The 23,517-nt window shown below is 39.7% G+C and overlaps 1 protein-coding gene across 1 annotated transcript in view; it reads right to left on the bottom strand.

The window, feature by feature from the left end:
* LOC139168964 (uncharacterized) overlaps window positions 1-23,517 on the bottom strand; it is a 39,794-nt gene that overhangs the window by 6,000 nt on the left and 10,277 nt on the right. Inside the window, exons 2-9 of the mRNA XM_070754748.1 lie at window positions 22,986-23,048; window positions 20,909-20,933; window positions 17,074-17,152; window positions 14,041-14,093; window positions 11,175-11,247; window positions 9,458-9,510; window positions 6,597-6,675; window positions 3,567-3,619 (exon numbers count right to left, since the gene is read on the bottom strand). Coding sequence (XP_070610849.1) covers window positions 3,567-3,619; window positions 6,597-6,675; window positions 9,458-9,510; window positions 11,175-11,247; window positions 14,041-14,093; window positions 17,074-17,152; window positions 20,909-20,933; window positions 22,986-23,044 — 474 coding nt within the window. The 5' untranslated portion in view covers window positions 23,045-23,048. The remainder of the gene's footprint in view (window positions 1-3,566; window positions 3,620-6,596; window positions 6,676-9,457; window positions 9,511-11,174; window positions 11,248-14,040; window positions 14,094-17,073; window positions 17,153-20,908; window positions 20,934-22,985; window positions 23,049-23,517) is intronic.

Genomic DNA, 23,517 nt, shown 5'->3' with positions numbered 1-23,517 from the left:
AGACCCGAGCTCAAATTCGGGATACGAGCCGAGCGTCCACTAGGTGGCGCAAGAATCCTTGCTTTTGGTTATCTCGGAGGGGAAAAACAAAGTCTAAAGCCATTTGTTCCAGATACGAGTTGTTCGACATACAAGCTCCCTTCTGGAACGAATTAAACTCGTATCTAGAGGTACTACTGTATATGAATGGAAGAAAGTGACTCAATATCCTCTGTAGTTGAATCTGAAGATGGAGGCAAGTCATCCAGATCATTAGTAGTACTCAAGATTCTATAAAGCTATAAATGAAACAAGTAGAATTTAACAGAATTATATTCTAAATCAAAACATCCTTCATTTCTTTTATTAACTTTTAATTCTACTAAGAAAATTTCACAAATGGAAATTGACTTAATTAGATGCCACATCAAATCATGATTTAATAACTGACAAAGTAGTATTTCTAATAAATCAACTTAATATTAAGAGTTATGACTACCCCTGTATCACAACCAGGAAACATGAACTCACCAATATCTCAGTCTGCATAAAAGACTATACTTTTAATTGTAAATTATTATTTAAAAGATTTTCCAAAGCTGATTTCAAATTAATGCCCATAGTAGTGACACAATCAAGCAGGAGCAATGACAGTGTAAATGCCAGGCAGGTCTTTGTGAGAGAAAATTTTCTCTCAAGTACCACTGCACCTAAGTTATTTAAATTCTTGGAATTTGAAATGTTAATTTCCAATTCTAGTCTGGTACCGAATTGCTAGCTACAGTGTACTTCTTTTAGCACCACAACAAAGCATAACTCAATCTAATTGAGTATTACTATTACTATGCTAAAAATCTTACAAGATGCCAATTTCACAATTCCACTCTGCTGCTGGAGGAAGACTTTGTTCAATTGAGTGGCACAGAAAAGTAGCCCCATGGAAACAGCTCCAGTGGAAACTCATAAAATTTAACGTGCAAACTAGAATCTGCCAAGTTTAAGCAAAGTAGTTTTAGGACAAGTAACTAGCAGGTTCTCTCCAGGAACATCTTTATGAAGAAAGCTCCCAGAGGTATCTGTTAGCTTAAGAATAGGTGTGTATGATTAAAAACAATTGTTTGGTTCTAATAGTTTCTATAATTTCTGAGACGGTAACATTTCATCAGAGTCTTTCCTAATTTGAATACACTTTAGGTGTCGAGACTTCTACGTTCACACTTCTCGCACATTGCTGAAGAGCCTAAGAATTAAGTCCATGAATTTGGAATACGAAGACTGACGAAGGCCACCTATCATGCCAAGAAGTAATCTTTAATATTAAAATTGGGTGTGGACATACAAAGGCAGGAGTATCATCTTATACTCATGTATATAATAAAGGTTATTATTTTGTTTTTATATAATGAATCATAGATTGGGAAAAACATATTAGAAAAGAAAATCCTGTACTTTGGTGACAAGTGTTGAAAAGTGTTCGGAAACTTCCAGATCGTGCAGAATGCAGCTGCGAGAGCAATCATGGGCTTTCCTAAATATGCCCATGTTACTCCAACACTCCGCAGTCTGCATTGGTTGCCGATCAGTTTCCGGTCACAATTCAAAGTGTTGGTTATGACCTATAAAGCCCTTCATGGCACCGGACCAGATTACCTCAGGGACCGCCTTCTGCTGCACGAATCCCAGCGACCAGTTAGGTCCCACAGAGTGGGTCTTCTCTGGGTCCCGTCAACCAAACAATGTCGCTTGGCGGGACCCAGAGGAAGAGCCTTCTCTGTGGCGGCCCCGACCCTCTGGAACCAACTCCCCCCAGAGATTAGAATTGCCCCCACCCTCCCCTGCCTTTCGTAAACTGCTTAAAGCCCACCTCTGCCGCCAGGCATGGGGGAACTGAGATACAGTGTTCCCTCGCTTTTCGCGGGGGATGCGTTCCGAGACAACCCGCGAAAGTTGAATTTCCGCAAAGTAGAGATGCGGAAGTAAATACACTATTTTTGGCTATGAACAGTATCACAAGCCTTCCCTTAACACTTTAAACCCCTAAATTGCAAATTCCCATTCCCTTAGCAACCATTCAGATTATTACTCACCATGTTTATTTATTAAAGTTTATTTAAAAAAATATTTATTAAAGGCAGATGAAAGTTTGGCCATGACATATGACGTCATCGGGTGGGAAAAACCGTGGTATAGGGAAAAAACCCGCAAAGTATTTTTTAATTAATATTTTTGAAAAACCGTGGTATGGACTTTCCGCGAAGTTCAAACCCGTGAAAATCGAGGGAACACTGTACACTCTCCCCCTAGGCCTTTACAATTTTATGCATGGTATGTTTGTATGTATGATTGGGGTTTTTTTATATAATGGGTTTTAAAAAATTTTATTATTGGATTTTGTTATTTACTGTTTACTGCTGTTGTTAGCCGCCCCGTGTCTGCGGAGAGGAGCGGCATATAAATCCAAATAATAAATAAATAAATAAATAAATGAATGAATAAATAAGTATGTATGTATGTATGTATGTATGTAAGTATGTATGACAGGAAACATAAGAAAGTAGTATGCCTTGATGGTTTAATATACAGAAAATCATACAAATAAAGGTCAAAGCTCTATTACTCTATCTATAAATTTAATTACTACACAGAAGCAAAAGCCCCTTTCGATACCATTTTTGTTCCAAAACTAGAGCTTTTAGTTTTCCTTTACACATACATCATTGAGCGTTCCATAATCCACAACAGAATAAAAATTTAATGGTACAGGATTAATATTCTTTCATTTCATTTTAATGATAACGTGTTTCCCCGAAAGTAAGACAGTGTCTTACTTTCTTTTTACCCCCAAAAGCCCCACTACGTCTTACTTTCGGGGTATGTCTTACATTGGAAAAAAATTGAAAGGGTCGCGTTCCCGAAGGCATCTCCCCAGAGTCCAGAAGGGCAGCCGCGGGACAGGAGCCTCGTGAGCCCTTTTCCAAGTTCAACCTCAGGGCTCCAAGCGGCGTGCACGCGTGGAGCCACAGACGCGTGTCGGGGAAGCATGTGTCTGGAGGGGAGGAGCCGCTCTGCGCAGTTGGGCAGCCCCACCTGCCTGCCGGAAAGGAGGCGGGCGAAGGAGGGCGCAGCTCCGGCTGCTCGCCTCGGAGCTGGTCGGCCTCGCTGGCCGCTTGCAGCCGAGCCTCGGCAGGACTCGGTTGCTGGGACGAGCGCCTTCGCTGCAAGCCACCGCCCGCTCGGCTCGCTTCGGACCAGCGGCGTCCTTCGCTTTGCCAAGCCGGGGAAGAGGCGGTGGCGCCGCAGCGAGGCGAAGGCGAGGGGCGCACGGGGAGCTTGGAAGCGACGTCATCAGGCTCCCCCCCCGGCAATACCTCCGTGTTTCCCCGAAAGTAAGACATATGTCTTACTTTCGGGGTACGGCTTATATTAGCCGACCCCCCTGAAACCCCCGATACGTCTTACAATCGGGGGTGTCTTACTATCGGGGAAACAGGGTATTAAATGTGTTTTTAGTTTCAGAAATGTTGAAATTTCTTTCGGCCACATAATACAAAGAAATACCAATATTTAAAGGAACTTTGCATACATACCTTGATTTTACTTTTAATTTCTTTGATGGCTTTTGCATCTATATATTGCCGTCCTATAATAAAATGTATTTGTAATTATTATAATTTGTTAGTTGGTTTGCACAAACCTTTCCAAGATATGTTTGACTTACAATGACACTGGATATAGAGAAACATTGTTCCACAGTGAAGGCGCATTTTGCATATTATCAAATAAAAAATTCCCAGCATGGCAAGGGAACCTAGTATATAAAGAATAAAGTTATTTATCGAAAGCTCAATGGTATTCATCTGTTAATTTTCTACTCAAATTTGTTAGTTTTACAAAGCATTAAAAATATAGAGGTGGATTAATATTTTGCATATGTCTAAAATCTAGTACCATTTATTTTTGCCTAATTCTACTTCTGAATCCCGTGGAGAGTCTGTGTACTTCTCTTCATCTTTGTCATCACTCAAAGTTGATTTAACTATAAAATAAAATAGTAAATTGTGCCAATTCAAATTTGAAAAGTATTATTATTTTTTTATTATTATTTATTAGATTTGTATGCCGCCCCTCTCCGAAGACTCTACTGCTGGACTTTTTTCATTCCTCCACCTCTATGTTTGATTGGTTCTGCCAATTTATTATTCCTTAGTCCTATTCTTCTATCTCACATTATGATAAGGCAAGATGAAAGCTATAACTAGATTATAGGGCAATTATTAAATTGAAATAACTAAATACTTTTCACAGCTGCATTCTGACATTAGCTATGCACACTACTTTTATTGAAATACTGCTAAGAAGCCAAAGCAAAATTAATTGAATATTCTTGGTCTTTTTGAGCTAGAGTTTGTAACTCTTGATGGAACAAATCAAAAGCTGCTTGAATCTGGGCTGTGGCTGCGGCAGTAGTAGGAAAAAAAAAAAAAAGAGCGAAAAACTAAACCAGGCCTGTGTGTGTTTGATGAGGTGGGAGTTGTTCTGTTCTGCGTGTCAGGCTGGCCACGCAACAAGGCAGTGTACAAACACACACACAGTCTGAGGATAATGGAGCTCAAAGTTCTATTTTTGAACAAATTGGCTTAGAGCCACAATGACTGCAGAGGAATGTTGGTGTACGATCGAAGGTCAGGGTTAACGGCTCAAGCCGGCAACAAATGTCTCTCGCACAAGCTTCAACAAATCACTCACTTGACTGGGTTTCAGAGCTCTAATGTTCTCCAAATCAAACGCTAAATGTGGCCGGGTTGGCGGTGGAGTTCCCCGGACTCATTGTCCTGTGGGACTTCAATCTGCCATCACTTGGCTGTCCCTCTGGATTAGCACAGGAGTTCATGCCCACCATGACAGCCATGGACCTGACTCAAGTGGTTCAGGGTCCGACTCATGAGGGGGGACACGCACCCGTCATGGTATTCTCTTGGAGCAATTGAGTAATGGTCTGAGACTAAGGGGCTTAGAAGTGTTGCCTTTGTCATGGTCAGACCATTTTCTACTGTGGCTTGATTTCCTGGCTCCAATCCTCCCCCGCAGGGAGGTGGAACCGACTAGGTGGTTCTGCCCCAGACGCCTGATGGACCCAGAGGGCTTTCAGAGGCTGCTTGGGTTTTACCAGATTTACTTGTCCACAGCTCGGCAGAGTCTCTTGCCGTTGCCTGGAATAGGGCTGCGATGGAGGCTCTTGACCGAATTGTGCTGCTGCGACCTCTCTGTGGCACTAGACCTCGAAGAGCTCCTTGGTTTACCGAGGAGCTCCGGGAGTTGAAACTCCAGAAGAGACGTCTAGAGAAGCGATGGAGGAAGAGTAAATCCGAATCCGACTGAACACTTGTAAGACCCCACATTAAGACTTACAAAGTGGCGCTCAAGGCGGCAAGATGCGCATATCAGGCTTACTTAATTGCCTGCCCGGCCGCTCTATTTAGGGTGACCCACTCCCTTCTGAATCAGGGGGGAGTTGGGGAGCCCTTGCAGAGCAGTGCCGAGGAGTTTAACTCATTTTTCTCTGATAAAGTCGCTTCGATCCGTGCGGACCTCGACTCCAATTGGATAGCAGTGTCGGCTGACAACGAGTCAGTCGAGATGACTGGGGCCCGTCCTTGTCCACCGGTCTGGGAGGAGTTTGACTTGTTGACACCTGGTGAAGTAGACAAGGTCATTGGAGCTGTGAGTTTGGCCACCTGCTTACTGGATCCGTGTCCCTCTTGGTTTCGGCCAGCCGAGAGGTTGGTTTCGGCCAGCCGAGAGGTGACACGGAGCTGGGTCCAGGAGATTGTCAACGCTTCTTTGGGGAGGGGGTCCTTCCCGGCTCCAATACCATCGACCATGGTAACCTTCTGCACTGGCTGGAGGGGTTAGGAGTGGGAGACACTGTTCTTCAGTGGTTCTCTTCCTACCTCTCAGATCGGTCGCAGTCAGTGTTAGTGGGGGGGTCAGAGGTTGACCCCTAGGTCTGTCCCTTGTGGGGTGCCTCAGGGGTCAGTCCTCTCCCCCCTGCTATTTAATATCTACATGAAACCGCTGGGCGAGATCATCCAAGGGCATGGGGTGACGTATCATCAGTATGCTTATGATACCCAGTTATACCTTTCCACCCCATGTCCAGTCAGCGAAGCAGTGGAAGTGATGTGCCAATGCCTGGAGGCTGTTGGAGTCTGGATGGGTGTCAACAAGCTCAAACTCAACCCTGACAAGATGGAGTGGCTGTGGGTTTTGCCTCCCAAGGATAATTCCATCTGTCCATCCATTACACTGGGGGGGGGATTATTGCCCCCCTCGGAAAGGGTCGGCAACTTGGGCGTCCTCCTTGATCCACAGCTAACATTGGAACATCATCTTTTGGCTCTGGCGAGGAGGGCATTTGCCCTGGTGCACCAGTTGCGGCCCTATTTGGACAGGGAGTCATTGCTCACAGTTGCTCATGCCCTCATCAACTCAAGGTTCGACTACTGCAACTATAATGCATAAATTGTGAAGTAACTTTATTATTGCTAATTTGCTAATTTGCATGTGATGCAGAGTAGTTAATATAACATACCTTTTATATAGTTAATATAACATACCTTTTGGTGTGATATTCACAGGTTTCACAAAAATAATATTTTTTTTATCCTGTTCTTCTTCCCCTTTTGAAGGTTTCTCCTAACAGAAAGAATAAAATTCAGTCTTTATTATATATAGCAATTGAAAATAGTAATGTCCTGTTATTACTTTAAAAATGGGTCATTCCGTGTCAAGTGGACCAGTGGTCCCCTCCTTACCATCTCAGATTTTGATGAAATTTGGCACATAGTTTCTTTATGATATAAAACTATGCTGTGCAAAAGTTTAATTCAAAAGTCTAAAAATTGGGAGTTCTACGAGACCTCAAATAAAGTTTGCAAAATGCTGTGTTGGCAAAAATGACATTTTGCGCAAACTTCTAGAAGCTGTAAACGCGGCAGTTTCAGTAGTATGGTGAAGATATTTGAAGAACCTGCACACCTTCTAAGGCTTTATAAACTGGCAAAACCCCATGTATCTAGTCCTCTTACTTTTTCCATGGTCCAGGCTCAAACTTTGAAAAAAAATCCTGAAAAATGCATTTACAGCAATCTTCAGGCTGTTGTAGTTTCAAAGCTACTTGGCCTTTCAGGTTGATTTTTGGCAGGTGTACTAAGTAGACAGCTGCAATGAGGACTTCCAATTTGCAGCACTTTCCTTCAAGTTGTTGAAAAAATATAAGAGTTCAAAGTTGGTACTTAAGAGTTTTGGCCAAATTATGGCTATCTTTGATGCCCTATTTGATCCTGTGGGAAAGCTTCAATCCTCTTCCATTTAGCATCATTAGAAAGAGCAGATTCTCTTCTTTGGGAATACAGTGTTTTAATTTTGGTGTCTCTTCATATAAGGATTGAAAAAAATTCTCCCCAACTGTTTGCGGGCAGTCTGTGATTTCTACACTGCACCCTTGATACAAGTGCAGTAAAAGTGATTCTTTTTTCAATAAGTAGCATTTTTTAAAAAAAATAAAGAATACAAGATGTTATAAAACTGTGTTCAAAAATATTAAAAAACAGGAATGTTTGTTAGGAAATGGAAGGGTGAGGCCAGGTTTCAAATAAGGGTCCGAAAAAGTGGGGGGGTGTTTGTCCATATTGTTGCATGATAGAGGATATGTATGTTTTTCTGTTGTGTCGTGTGGCATACCCAAATACGGGAGAGAGCATACTGCTTTCTTTTGCCTTTCAGCCCACTCCAGGGGCCATCCAGACACCCAAGCATGTTTTCCAAACTTACAAAGAACTGATAAAGAAATAAAGGGAGTTCATCCTATTCAATGGAATTAGAGCTGGAGTGCAGAAGAGCAAGTAAAAGCACATACTTAGAGAATGGAAACAATTTTGGAATTATTGGTGTTAGAGCAGTTTTATACCACAATATTTAAATTACAATTTTATGTAATCTACATCATATGCTTGGGTGCTTATTAGTATGAAAGTGAATAAGGATGCATTTGCTATTGAACAATCTGTTGCCAATTTCTTCTTTGGGCTCAGCTCTGTGGCTGCTTGCATAGGTTTTGCTAGAGTGCAAAATATGGGCTTAACTGCTGTTTACATTGTTTACTATAGGAATTCTTTTTAATATTTTAATCTCTTTTCCTGTAGAATGCGTATTGATGGAGTTTGAATAATCTGCTCTCCCTGCTATCTTTTGTGAAACTAGAACAAAAAGCAAAGCATTTGTTTCAATCAGAACACAAAAAAAGTTTTTTCAAAACTGATTTCAAATTAATCCCCACAATAGTGACACAATGAAGCAGGAGCAATGACGGTGTACATGCCAGGCAGGTCTTTGTGAGAGGAAATTTTCTCTCAAGTACCACTGCACCTAAGTTATTTAAATTTTGAATTTGTAATGTTAATTATCAATTCTAGTCTGGTATCGAATTGATATCTACAGTGTACTTCTTTTAGCAGCACAAGAACTCAATCTAATTGAGTATTACTATTACTATGCTAAAAACCTTACAAGATGTCAATTTCACACTTCTGTTCTGTTGCTGCTAGAAGAATTTATTTAGTTGTGTTGCACGGAAAAGTAAAAGAAACAGCTCCAGTGGAAACTCATAAAATTTAATCTGGAGGCTAGAATCTGCCAAATTTAAACAGGGTAGTGTTAGGACAAGTAACTAACAGGTTCTCTTCAGGAACATGTTTATGAATAAAGCTCCAAGAGGTATCTGTTAGCTCAAGAATAGGTGCGTATGATTAAAAACAATTATTTGGTTCTAATAGTTTCTATAATTTCTGAGAAGGTAACACTTCATCAGAGTCTTTCCTAATTTGAATACACTTTAGGTGTACAGACTTCCACTATCACACTTCTCGCAAATTCCACATTGCTGAGGAGCCTAAGAATAACTGTATTTTTCAGAGTATGACATATTGGAGTATTACTGCTGTTGTTAGCCGCCCCGAGTCTGCGGAGAGGGGCGGCATACAAATCCAAATAATAAATAAATAAATAAATGAATAAATAAGTATGTATGTATGTATGTATGTATGTATGTATGTATGTATGACAGGAAACATAAGAAAGTAGTATGCCTTCATGGTTTAATATACAGAAAATCATAGAAATAAAGGTGAAAGCTCTATTACTCTATCTATAAATTTAATTACTACACAGAAGCAAAAGCCCCTTTCGATACCATTTTTGTTCCAAACCGAGAGCTTTTAGTTTTCCTTTACATATACATCATTGAGTGTTCCATAATCCACAACAGAATACAGATTTAATGGTACAGGATTAATATTCTTTCATTTCATTTTAATGATAAGTAGTATTAAATGTGTTTTTAGTTTCAGAAATGTTGAAATTTCTTTCGGCCACATAATACAAAGAAATACCAATATTTAAAGGAACTTTGCATACATACCTTGCTTTTACTTTCAATTTCTTTGATGGCTTTTGCATCTATAGGTTGCCGTCCTATAATAAAATGTATTTGTAATTATTATAATTTGTTAGTTGGTTTGCACAAACCTTTCCAAGATATGTTTGACTTAAAATGACACTGGATATAGAGAAACATTGTTCCACAGTGAAGGCGCATTTTGCATATTATCAAATAAAAAATTCCCAGCATGGCAAGTGAACCTAGTATATAAAGAATAAAATTATTTATCGAAAGCTCAATGGTATTCATCTGTTAATTTTCTACTCAAATTTGTTAGTTTTACAAAGCATTAAAAATATAGAGGTGGATTAATATTTTGCATATGTCTAAAATCTAGTACCATTTATTTTTGCCTAACTCTACTTCTGAATCCCGTGGAGAGTCTGTGTACTTCTCTTCATCTTTGTCATCACTCAAAGTTGATTTAACTATAAAATAAAATAGTAAATTGTGCCAATTCAAATTTGAAAAGTATTATTATTATTTTATTATTATTTATTAGATTTGTATGCCGCGGCAAGATGCGCGTATCAGGCTTACTTGATTGCATCAGCGGAATCCTGCCCGGCCGTTCTATTTAGGGTGACCCACTCCCTTCTGAATCAGGGGGGAGTTGGGGAGCCCTTGCAGAGCAGTGCCGAGGAGTTTAACTCATTTTTCTCTGATAAAGTCGCTTGGATCCGTGCGGACCTCGACTCCAATTGGATAGCAGTGTCGGCTGACAATGAGTCAGTCGAGATGACTGGGGCCCATCCTTGTCCACCGGTCTGGGAGGAGTTTGACTTGTTGACACCTGGTGAAGTAGACAAGGTCATTGGAGCTGTGAGTTTGGCCACCTGCTTACTGGATCCGTGTCCCTCTTGGTTTCGGCCAGCCGAGAGGTTGGTTTCGGCCAGCCGAGAGGTGACACGCAGCTTCTTTGGGGAGGGGGTCCTTCCCGGCTCCAATACCATTGACCATGGTAGCCTTCTGCACTGGCTGGAGGGGTTAGGAGTGGGAGACACTGTTCTTCAGTGGTTCTCCTCCTACCTCTCAGATTGTTCGCAGTCGGTGTTAGTGGGGGGTCAGATGTCAACCCCTAGGTCTGTCCCTTGTGGGGTGCCTCAGGGGTCAGTCCTCTCCCCCCTGCTATTTAATATCTATATGAAACCGCTGGGTGAGATCATCCAAGGGCATGGGGTGACGTATCATCAGTATGCTTATGATACCCAGTTATACCTTTCCACCCCATGTCCAGTCAGCGAAGCAGTGCAAGTGATGTGCCGGTGCCTGGAGGATGTTGGGGTCTGGATGGGTGTCAACAAGCTCAAACTCAACCCTGACAAGATGGAGTGGCTGTGGGTTTTGCCTCCAAAGGATAATTCCATCTGTCCATCCATTACACTGGGGGGGGGGAATTATTGCCCCCCTCGGAAAGGGTCGGCAACTTGGGCATCCTCCTTGATCCACAGCTAACATTGGAACATCATCTTTTGGCTCTGGCGAGGAGGGCATTTGCCCTGGTGCACCAGTTGCGGCCCTATTTGGACAGGGAGTCATTGCTCACAGTTGCTCATGCCCTCATCACCTCGAGGTTCAACTACTGCAACTATAATGCATAAATTGTGAAGTAACTTTATTATTGCTAATTTGCTAATTTGCATGTGATGCAGAGTAGTTAATATAACATACCTTTTATATAGTTAATATAACATACCTTTTGGTGTGATATAAACAGGTTCCACAAAAATAATATTTTTTTTATCCTGTTCCCCTTTTGAAGGTTTCTCCTAACAGAAAGAATAAAATTCAGTCTTTATTATATATAGCAATTGAAAATAGTAATGTCCTGTTATTACTTTAAAAATGGGACATTCCGTGTCAAGTGGACCAGTGGTCCCCTCCTTACCATCTCAGATGTTGATGAAATTTGGCACATAGTTTCTTTATGATATAAAACTATGCTGTGCAAAAGTTTAGTTCAAAAGACTAAAAATTGGGAGTTCTAGGAGACCTCAAGTAAAGGGTTGCAAAATGATGAATTGGCCAAAATGACATTTTGGGCAAACTTCCAGAAGCTGTAAACACGGCAGTTTCAGTAGTATGGTGAAGATATTTGGAGAACCTGCACACCTTCTAAGGCTTTATAAACTGGCAAAACCCCATGTACCTAGTCCTCTTACCTTTTCCATGGTTCAGGCTCAAAGTTTGCAAAAAAATACTGAAAAATGAATTTACGTCAATCTTCAGGCTGTTGTAGTTTCAAAGCTACTTGGCCTTTCAGGTCGATTTTTGGCAGGTGTACTAAGTAGACAGCTGCAATGAGGACTTCCAATTTGCAGCACTTTCCTTCAAGTTGTTGAAAAAATATAAGAGTTCAAAGTTGGTACTTAAGACTTTTGGCCAAATTATGGCTATCTTTGATGCCCTGTTTGATCCTGTGGGAAAGCTTCAATCCTCTTCCATTTAGCATCATTAGAAAGAGCAGATTCTCTTCTTTAGGAATATAGTGTTTTAATTTTGGTGTCTCTTCATATAAGGATTGAAAAAAATCTTCCCAACTGTTTGCGGGCAGTCTGTGATTTCTACACTGCACCCTTGATACAAGTGCAGTAAAAGTGATTCTTTTTTCAATAAGTAGCATTTTTTTTAAAAAAAATAAAGAACACAAGATGTTATAAGACTGTGTTAAAAAATATTAAAAAACAGGAATGTTTGTTAGGATATGGAAGGGTGAGGCCAGGTTTCAAATAAGGATCTGAAAAAGTGGGGGGGGGTGTTTGTCAATATTGTTGCATGATAGAGGATATGTATGTTTTTCTGTTGTGTCGTGTGGCATACCCAAATACGGGAGAGAGCATACTGCTTTCTTTTGCCTTTCAGCCCACTCCAGGGGCCATCCAGACACCCAAGCATGTTTTCCAAACTTACAAAGAACTGATAAAGAAATAAAGGGAGTTCATCCTATTCAATGGAATTAGAGCTGGAGTGCAGAAGAGCAAGTAAAAGCACATACTTAGAGAATGGAAACAATTTTGGAATTATTGGTGTTAGAGCAGTTTTATACCACAATATTTAAATTACAATTTTATGTAATCTACATCATATGCTTGGGTGCTTATTAGTATGAAAGTGAATAAGGATGCATTTGCTATTGAACAATCTGTTGCCAATTTCTTCTTTGGGCTCAGCTCTGTGGCTGCTTGCATAGGTTTTGCTAGAGTGCAAAATATGGGCTTAACTGCTGTTTACATTGTTTACTATAGGAATTCTTTTTAATATTTTAATCTCTTTTCCTGTAGAATGCGTATTGATGGAGTTTGAATAATCTGCTCTCCCTGCTATCTTTTGTGAAACTAGAACAAAAAGCAAAGCATTTGTTTCAATCAGAACACAAAAAAAGTTTTTTCAAAACTGATTTCAAATTAATCCCCACAATAGTGACACAATGAAGCAGGAGCAATGACGGTGTACATGCCAGGCAGGTCTTTGTGAGAGGAAATTTTCTCTCAAGTACCACTGCACCTAAGTTATTTAAATTTTGAATTTGTAATGTTAATTATCAATTCTAGTCTGGTATCGAATTGATATCTACAGTGTACTTCTTTTAGCAGCACAAGAACTCAATCTAATTGAGTATTACTATTACTATGCTAAAAACCTTACAAGATGTCAATTTCACACTTCTGTTCTGTTGCTGCTAGAAGAATTTATTTAGTTGTGTTGCACGGAAAAGTAAAAGAAACAGCTCCAGTGGAAACTCATAAAATTTAATCTGGAGGCTAGAATCTGCCAAATTTAAACAGGGTAGTGTTAGGACAAGTAACTAACAGGTTCTCTTCAGGAACATGTTTATGAATAAAGCTCCAAGAGGTATCTGTTAGCTCAAGAATAGGTGCGTATGATTAAAAACAATTATTTGGTTCTAATAGTTTCTATAATTTCTGAGAAGGTAACACTTCATCAGAGTCTTTCCTAATTTGAATACACTTTAGGTGTACAGACTTCCACTATCACACTTCTCGCAAATTCCACATTGCTGAGGAGCCTAAGAATAACTGTATTTTTCAGAGTATGACATATTGGAGTATTACTGCTGTTGTTAGCCGCCCCGAGTCTGCGGAGAGGGGCGGCATACAAATCCAAATAATAAATAAATAAATAAATGAATAAATAAGTATGTATGTATGTATGTATGTATGTATGTATGTATGTATGTATGTATGACAGGAAACATAAGAAAGTAGTATGCCTTCATGGTTTAATATACAGAAAATCATAAAATAAAGGTGAAAGCTCTATTACTCTATCTATAAATTTAATTACTACACAGAAGCAAAAACCCCTTTCGATGCCATTTTTGTTCCAAACCGAGAGCTTTTAGTTTTCCTTTACATATACATCATTGAGCGTTCCATAATCCACAACAGAATACAAATTTAATGGTACAGGATTAATATTCTTTCATTTCATTTTAATGATAAGTAGTATTAAATGTGTTTTTAGTTTCAGAAATGTTGAAATTTCTTTCGGCCACATAATACAAAGAAATACCAATATTTAAAGGAACTTTGCATACATACCTTGCTTTTACTTTCAATTTCTTTGATGGCTTTTGCATCTATAGGTTGCCGTCCTATAATAAAATGTATTTGTAATTATTATAATTTGTTAGTTGGTTTGCACAAACCTTTCCAAGATATGTTTGACTTAAAATGACACTGGATATAGAGAAACATTGTTCCACAGTGAAGGCGCATTTTGCATATTATCAAATAAAATATTCCCAGCATGGCAAGGGAACCTAGTATATAAAGAATAAAGTTATTTATCGAAAGCTCAATGGTATTCACCTGTTAATTTTCTACTCAAATTTGTTAGTTTTACAAAGCATTAAAAATATAGAGGTGGATTAATATTTTGCATATGTCTAAAATCTAGTACCATTTATTTTTGCCTAATTCTACTTCTGAATCCCGTGGAGAGTCTGTGTACTTCTCTTCATCTTTGTCATCACTCAAAGTTGATTTAACTATAAAATAAAATAGTAAATTGTGCCAATTCAAATTTGAAAAGTATTATTATTTTTTTATTATTATTTATTAGATTTGTATGCCGCCCCTGTCCGAAGACTCTACTGCTGGACTCTTTTCATTCCTCCACCTCTATGTTTGATTGGTTCTGCCAATTTATTATTCCTTAGTCCTATTCTTCTATCTCACATTATGATAAGGCAAGATGAAAGCTATAACTAGATTATAGGGCAATTATTAAATTGAAATAACTAAATACTTTTCACAGCTGCATTCTGACATTAGCTATGCACACTACTTTTATTGAAATACTGCTAAGAAGCCAAAGCAAAATTAATTGAATATTCTTGGTCTTTTTGAGCTAGAGTTTGTAACTCTTGATGGAACAAATCAAAAGCTGCTTGAATCTGGGCTGTGGCTGCGGCAGTAGTAGGGGAAAAAAAAAAAAGAGCGAAAAACTAAACCAGGCCTGTGTGTGTTTGATGAGGTGGGAGTTGTTCTGTTCTGCGTGTCAGGCTGGCCACGCAACAAGGCAGTGTACAAACACACACACAGTCTGAGGATAATGGAGCTCAAAGTTCTATTTTTGAACAAATTGGCTTAGAGCCACAATGACTGCAGAGGAATGTTGGTGTACGATCGAAGGTCAGGGTTAACGGCTCAAGCCGGCAACAAATGTCTCTCGCACAAGCTTCAACAAATCACTCACTTGACTGGGTTTCAGAGCTCTAATGTTCTCCAAATCAAACGCTAAATGTGGCCGGGTTGGCGGTGGAGTTCCCCGGACTCATTGTCCTGTGGGACTTCAATCTGCCATCACTTGGCTGTCCCTCTGGATTAGCACAGGAGTTCATGCCCACCATGACAGCCATGGACCTGACTCAAGTGGTTCAGGGTCCGATTCATGAGGGGGGACACGCACCCGTCAATGTATTCCTCTTGGAGCAATTGAGTAATGGTCTGAGACTAAGGGGCTTAGAAGTGTTGCCTTTGTTATGGTCAGACCATTTTCTACTGTGGCTTGATTTCCTGGCTCCAATCCTCCCCCGCAGGGAGGTGGAACCGACTAGGTGGTTCTGCCCCAGACGCCTGATGGACCCAGAGGGCTTTCAGAGGCTGCTTGGGTTTTACCAGATTTACTTGTCCACAGCTCGGCAGAGTCTCTTGCCGTTGCCTGGAATAGGGCTGCGATGGAGGCTCTTGACCGAATTGTGCTGCTGCGACCTCTCTGTGGCACTAGACCTCGAAGAGCTCCTTGGTTTACCGAGGAGCTCTGGGAGTTGAAACTCCAGAAGAGACGTCTAGAGAAGCGATGGAGGAAGAGTAAATCCGAATCCGACTGAACACTTGTAAGACCCCACATTAAGACTTACAAAGTGGCGCTCAAGGCGGCAAGATGCGCATATCAGGCTTACTTAATTGCCTGCCCGGCCGCTCTATTTAGGGTGACCCACTCCCTTCTGAATCAGGGGGGAGTTGGGGAGCCCTTGCAGAGCAGTGCCGAGGAGTTTAACTCATTTTTCTCTGATAAAGTCGCTTCGATCCGTGCGGACCTCGACTCCAATTGGATAGCAGTGTCGGCTGACAACGAGTCAGTCGAGATGACTGGGGCCCGTCCTTGTCCACCGGTCTGGGAGGAGTTTGACTTGTTGACACCTGGTGAAGTAGACAAGGTCATTGGAGCTGTGAGTTTGGCCACCTGCTTACTGGATCCGTGTCCCTCTTGGTTTCGGCCAGCCGAGAGGTTGGTTTCGGCCAGCCGAGAGGTGACACGGAGCTGGGTCCAGGAGATTGTCAACGCTTCTTTGGGGAGGGGGTCCTTCCCGGCTCCAATACCATCGACCATGGTAACCTTCTGCACTGGCTGGAGGGGTTAGGAGTGGGAGACACTGTTCTTCAGTGGTTCTCTTCCTACCTCTCAGATCGGTCGCAGTCAGTGTTAGTGGGGGGGTCAGAGGTTGACCCCTAGGTCTGTCCCTTGTGGGGTGCCTCAGGGGTCAGTCCTCTCCCCCCTGCTATTTAATATCTACATGAAACCGCTGGGCGAGATCATCCAAGGGCATGGGGTGACGTATCATCAGTATGCTTATGATACCCAGTTATACCTTTCCACCCCATGTCCAGTCAGCGAAGCAGTGGAAGTGATGTGCCAATGCCTGGAGGCTGTTGGGGTCTGGATGGGTGTCAACAAGCTCAAACTCAACCCTGACAAGATGGAGTGGCTGTGGGTTTTGCCTCCCAAGGATAATTCCATCTGTCCATCCATTACACTGGGGGGGGGGGATTATTGCCCCCCTCGGAAAGGGTCGGCAACTTGGGCGTCCTCCTTGATCCACAGCTAACATTGGAACATCATCTTTTGGCTCTGGCGAGGAGGGCATTTGCCCTGGTGCACCAGTTGCGGCCCTATTTGGACAGGGAGTCATTGCTCACAGTTGCTCATGCCCTCATCAACTCAAGGTTCGACTACTGCAACTATAATGCATAAATTGTGAAGTAACTTTATTATTGCTAATTTGCTAATTTGCATGTGATGCAGAGTAGTTAATATAACATACCTTTTATATAGTTAATATAACATACCTTTTGGTGTGATATTCACAGGTTTCACAAAAATAATATTTTTTTTAACCTGTTCTTCTTCCCCTTTTGAAGGTTTCTCCTAACAGAAAGAATAAAATTCAGTCTTTATTATATATAGCAATTGAAAATAGTAATGTCCTGTTATTACTTTAAAAATGGGTCATTCCGTGTCAAGTGGACCAGTGGTCCCCTCCTTACCATCTCAGATTTTGATGAAATTTGGCACATAGTTTCTTTATGATATAAAACTATGCTGTGCAAAAGTTTAATTCAAAAGTCTAAAAATTGGGAGTTCTACGAGACCTCAAATAAAGTTTGCAAAATGCTGTGTTGGCAAAAATGACATTTTGCGCAAACTTCTAGAAGCTGTAAACGCGGCAGTTTCAGTAGTATGGTGAAGATATTTGAAGAACCTGCACACCTTCTAAGGCTTTATAAACTGGCAAAACCCCATGTATCTAGTCCTCTTACTTTTTCCATGGTCCAGGCTCAAACTTTGAAAAAAAATCCTGAAAAATGCATTTACAGCAATCTTCAGGCTGTTGTAGTTTCAAAGCTACTTGGCCTTTCAGGTTGATTTTTGGCAGGTGTACTAAGTAGACAGCTGCAATGAGGACTTCCAATTTGCAGCACTTTCCTTCAAGTTGTTGAAAAAATATAAGAGTTCAAAGTTGGTACTTAAGAGTTTTGGCCAAATTATGGCTATCTTTGATGCCCTATTTGATCCTGTGGGAAAGCTTCAATCCTCTTCCATTTAGCATCATTAGAAAGAGCAGATTCTCTTCTTTGGGAATACAGTGTTTTAATTTTGGTGTCTCTTCATATAAGGATTGAAAAAAATCTCCCCAACTGTTTGCGGGCAGTCTGTGATTTCTACACTGCACCCTTGATACAAGTGTAGTAAAAGTGATTCTTTTTTCAATAAGTAGCATTTTTTTAAAAAAATAAAGAATACAAGATGTTATAAAACTGTGTTCAAAAATATTAAAAAACAGGAATGTTTGTTAGGAAATGGAAGGGTGAGGCCAGGTTTCAAATAAGGGTCCGAAAAAGTGGGGGGGTGTTTGTCCATATTGTTGCATGATAGAGGATATGTATGTTTTTCTGTTGTGTCGTGTGGTATACCCAAATACGGGAGAGAGCATACTGCTTTCTTTTGCCTTTCAGCCCACTCCAGGGGCCATCCAGACACCCAAGCATGTTTTCCAAACTTACAAAGAACTGATAAAGAAATAAAGGGAGTTCATCCTATTCAATGGAATTAGAGCTGGAGTGCAGAAGAGCAAGTAAAAGCACATATTTAGAGAATGGAAACAATTTTGGAATTATTGGTGTTAGAGCAGTTTTATACCACAATATTTAAATTACAATTTTATGTAATCTACATCATATGCTTGGGTGCTTATTAGTATGAAAGTGAATAAGGATGCATTTGCTATTGAACAATCTGTTGCCAATTTCTTCTTTGGGCTCAGCTCTGTGGCTGCTTGCATAGGTTTTGCTAGAGTGCAAAATATGGGCTTAACTGCTGTTTACATTGTTTACTAGAGGAATTATTTTTAATATTTTAATCTCTTTTCCTGTAGAATGCGTATTGATGGAGTTTGAATAATCTGCTCTCCCTGCTATCTTTTGTGAAACTAGAACAAAAAGCAAAGCATTTGTTTCAATCAGAACACAAAAAAAGTTTTTTCAAAACTGATTTCAAATTAATCCCCACAATAGTGACACAATGAAGCAGGAGCAATGACGGTGTACATGCCAGGCAGGTCTTTGTGAGAGGAAATTTTCTCTCAAGTACCACTGCACCTAAGTTATTTAAATTTTGAATTTGTAATGTTAATTATCAATTCTAGTCTGGTATCGAATTGATATCTACAGTGTACTTCTTTTAGAAGCACAAGAACTCAATCTAATTGAGTATTACTATTACTATGCTAAAAACCTTACAAGATGTCAATTTCACACTTCTGTTCTGTTGCTGCTAGAAGAATTTATTTAGTTGTGTTGCACGGAAAAGTAAAAGAAACAGCTCCAGTGGAAACTCATAAAATTTAATCTGGAGGCTAGAATCTGCCAAATTTAAACAGGGTAGTGTTAGGACAAGTAACTAACAGGTTCTCTTCAGGAACATGTTTATGAATAAAGCTCCAAGAGGTATCTGTTAGCTCAAGAATAGGTGCGTATGATTAAAAACAATTATTTGGTTCTAATAGTTTCTATAATTTCTGAGAAGGTAACACTTCATCAGAGTCTTTCCTAATTTGAATACACTTTAGGTGTACAAACTTCCACTATCACACTTCTCGCAAATTCCACATTGCTGAGGAGCCTAAGAATAACTGTATTTTTCAGAGTATGACATACTGGAGTATAAGACGCACCTTAGTTTTGGGGGAGAAAAATAGGGAAAAGAATTTCCTTACCAGGTATTCATCTGGCTAGCGTCCTTAGTCTGATCACCTTCAGCACATTATTTTATCCCGTGGTTAAGAGCTTAAAAAAACTTTTATTCTGACAGAATAACAATGAAACAGCTTGCAAGCCAGTAAGAGCTGGGAATATCATTAGCACCCGGAAAGAAATAGTCGGAACAAATAAAGCAATAGAGAAAACCTTGCAAAGACTTAGGGCTTGGAAAACATTCTTCTTTGCAGACAGTTACCAATGAAGGAGCTTGCAAGCTGGTAAGAGCTGGGAAAATCATTAGCACCTGGTTAGGGATGGAAAGAAACATTTGGAGCAAGTAAAATGAAAAAAAACCCCTACAAAGACAGGGTTTGGAAAACATTCTTGGCAGAGTTAACAATGAAAGAGCTTGCAAGCGGGTAAGAGCTGGGAATATCATTAGCACCTGGTTAGGGATGGAAAGAAACATTTGGGGCAAGTTAGATCAATGGGGAAAAAACCTGCAAAGATTAAGGGTTTGGAAAACATTCTTCTAATAGAATAACAATGAAAGACTTACGAATATTAATAGCACCTGGTTAGGGATGGAAAGTAACATCTGGGGCAAGTAAAGCAATGAAATCCCTCACCCCCCTAAAGATACGGTTTGGAAAACATTCTTGGCAGAGAGTAACTATAAAAGAGCTTGCAAGCAGGTAACAGCTGGGAACATCGTTAGAGCAATGAAAAAGCCCTGCAAAGACTTACGGCTTGGAAAACATTTTTCACAGAGAGAAACTATGAAAGAGATTACAAGGTAAGAGCTAGTTAGGGCTGGGGGGAAAAGCTACATTCAGAGTATATACACCGAAAAATACACTGAGTCCATGAATTTGGAATACAAAGACTGACGAAGGCCACCTATCATGCCAAGAAGCAATCTTTAATATTAAAATTGGGTGTGGACAGACAAGGACATGAGTATCATCTTATACTTATTTATATAATAAATGTTGTTATTTTGTTTTTATATAATGAATCATAGATTGGGAAAAACATATTAGAAAATAAAACCCTGTGCTTTGGTCATAAGATGTCAGGAAACATATAAGAAAGTAATATGTCTTGATGGTTTAATATACAGGGAATCATATAAATAAAGGTGAAAGCTCTATTACTCTATCTATAAATTTAATTACTACACAGAAGCAAAAGCCCCTTTCGATACCATTTTTGTCCCAAAACCAGAGCTTTTACTTTTCCTTTACATATACATCATTGAACGTTCCATAATCCACAACAGAATAAGGTACAGGATTAGTATTCTTTCATTTCATTTTTATGATAACTAGTATTAAATGTGTCGTTAGTTTCAGAAACGGTGAAATTTATTTTGGCCACATAATACAAAGAAACACCAATATTTAAGGGAATTTTGCATACATACCTTGCTTCTGCAATATATTTCTGTCCTATAATAAAATGTTGAACAAATATTTGTAATTATTATAATTTGTTAGTTGATTTGCACAAACCTTTCTAATATATGTTTGACTTAAAATGACACTGTATATAGATAAACATTGTTTTACAGTAAAGGTGCATTTTGCATATTATCTAATAAAAAATTCCCAGCGTGATAAGTGAACTTAGTATATAAAGAATAAAGTTCTTTATTTACAGCGCAATGGTGTTTATCTGTTAATTTTCTATTCAAATTTGTTCGTTTTACAAAGCATTAAAAATATAGAGGTGGATTAACTATTGGCATACGTCTAAAATCTAGTACAATTTATTTTTGCCTAATTCTGCAGTTCCATGCTGTCCTCATATACCTTGAGTAGACAGTATATATTCCTAAGATATGAGTAGCTTTTTATATATGTACTTTCAGAAAATATTCAGACCTCCTTCGCTTTTATCAATTTTGTTCAATTCTGGAGACCTCACCTACAAAAAGATATTAATAAAATTGAATAGGTCCAAAGACGGGCTACAAAAATGGTGGAAGGTCTTAAGCATAAAACTTATCAGCTAAGATTTAAAAAACTCAATTTGTATAGTCTTGAGGACAGAAGGGAAAAGGGGACATAATCAAAACTTTTAAATATGTTAAAGGGTTAAATAAATTTCAGAAGGGAAGTGTTTTTAATAGGAAAGTGAACACAAGGGCAAGGGGGCACAATCTGAAGTTAGTTGGGGAAAGATCAGAAGCAACGTGAGAAAATATTATTTTACTGAAAGAGTAGTAGATGCTTGGAACAAACTTCCAGCAGACGTGGTTGGTAAATGCACAGTAACTGAATTTAAACATGCCTGGGATAAACATATATCCATCCTAAGATAAAATACAGAAAATAGTATAAGGGCAGGCTAGATGGACCATCAGGTCTTTTTCTGCCGTCAGTCTTCTATGTTTCTATATATGAAAAAAGATACTTGAACAGTAGAGTTAATAGGAAGGATGTCATTGTGTTAGACAAATAGTATAAAAAGGGCATTTGAAGTATTAAGCATAATATGGTTCTAGTTATAGGTAATCTTCGACTTACCACCACAACTGAGCACAAAATTTATTTTGCTAAATGAGACATTTGTTAAGTACATTTTGCTCCATTTTATGACCTTTCTTGCCACAGTTAAGGGGACAACTGCAGTTTTAGTTAGCAACACAGTTGTTCAGTGAATGTGTTTTCCCCCACTGACTTTAGTTGTCAGGTCTCAAAAGGTGATCTAAGGATTTCAGGACACTGCAATCAACATAAATAAGAGTCAGTTGCCAAGCGTCTGAATTCTGATCACGTGACCACGGGGATGCTGCAATGGTTCTAAGTGTGAAAAATGGTCATATGTCAGTTTTTCACTGAAGTAACTTTGAATGGTCACTAAATGAACTGTTGTTAGTCACACTGTACAGTGTGTCCTAGTTACAATGTGCCTGGTATAAGTGGGAAAAGAAACTAAATTATTTCCAAAAACCTATTCCATTTATGGATTATAAGCAAATTGAACATTTTACACATTATAAGCTTCCAAACATGGGATGGTATTTATTCTTTAAGGCAGGGGTAGGCAAAGTTGGCTCTTCTATGACTTGTGGACTTCAACTCCCAGAATTCCTGAGTCAATCAAGCTATTTCAGGAATTCTGGGAGTTGAAGTCCACGTGTCATAGAAGAGCCAACTTTACCTAACCCTGCTTTAAAGGGTTCTTTTAAAGCCACAATCCAGTTTAGCGCCTCATGCCATCAAGAGATCATAAAGTCCCCTTCCCACAAAGTGAAGAAGCGTTGAGTGAAACCTCATGAGCAGATGTTTCTGCTACCCAGCGCCCTATGACATCCACAGAGTCTGCCACGTGGACATGTTTTGGACCGGTGATGGGCCTCACTGGGGGAAATCCCATCCTCAGAAACCTGTTGAAGGGAGAGTGGGTGGCCCAAGGAACCAAAGAGAGATGAAGAGGAGAGCTGGTGTTTGCATGAAGACCAGGCAGGAATCAAGGCCAGGCCTGCTCCTTCTCACCTGGCATCTCTCTCCGTGGTGTTCCGTCGCAGCCCCAGGAATTTCCTCAGTGTCTTCATCGTTCTGACGATGGATACAAACAAGTAAAAAATTAACACCATGTAAACAAAATCAGTATATCAAGATATAAGTAAATCCCCAAAACACCTAGAATAAAAAATTGTCCCATTTTACAAATAAACTTTGTATTTGTTTTTAAATGAAAGTCTTTCTCTGTAATTCCTTCAAACAAAGTTCTCCAATATTTTAAGCATTCTCTTGTAATCCAGTAAAAGGTCATTATTCCAATTGTTCACTGGAATTGTCATTTTTATTTCCTTAAGTTATAAAATTTGTAGAATTTTCTTTCTTAATCTCATGGAGAATTCTTATTCAGAGTTCTCTGCCTCACTGTCCTCCTCTCTATAAGGTCTGTCCTCTTCTAAAGACTGGCCTTGAATGAGGAGATGGAAGTGACCACAGGTCTCTAGACCTTTTATTAGTGGCTACTTGAGACCCATATTGTGGTGGAATATATTGCTGTGGGGCATAC

Source organism: Erythrolamprus reginae, chromosome 6 (assembly GCF_031021105.1).
Source record: "Erythrolamprus reginae isolate rEryReg1 chromosome 6, rEryReg1.hap1, whole genome shotgun sequence".
Lineage (NCBI taxonomy): Eukaryota > Metazoa > Chordata > Lepidosauria > Squamata > Dipsadidae > Erythrolamprus > Erythrolamprus reginae.
This window is presented reverse-complemented; position numbering and strand designations above follow the sequence as displayed.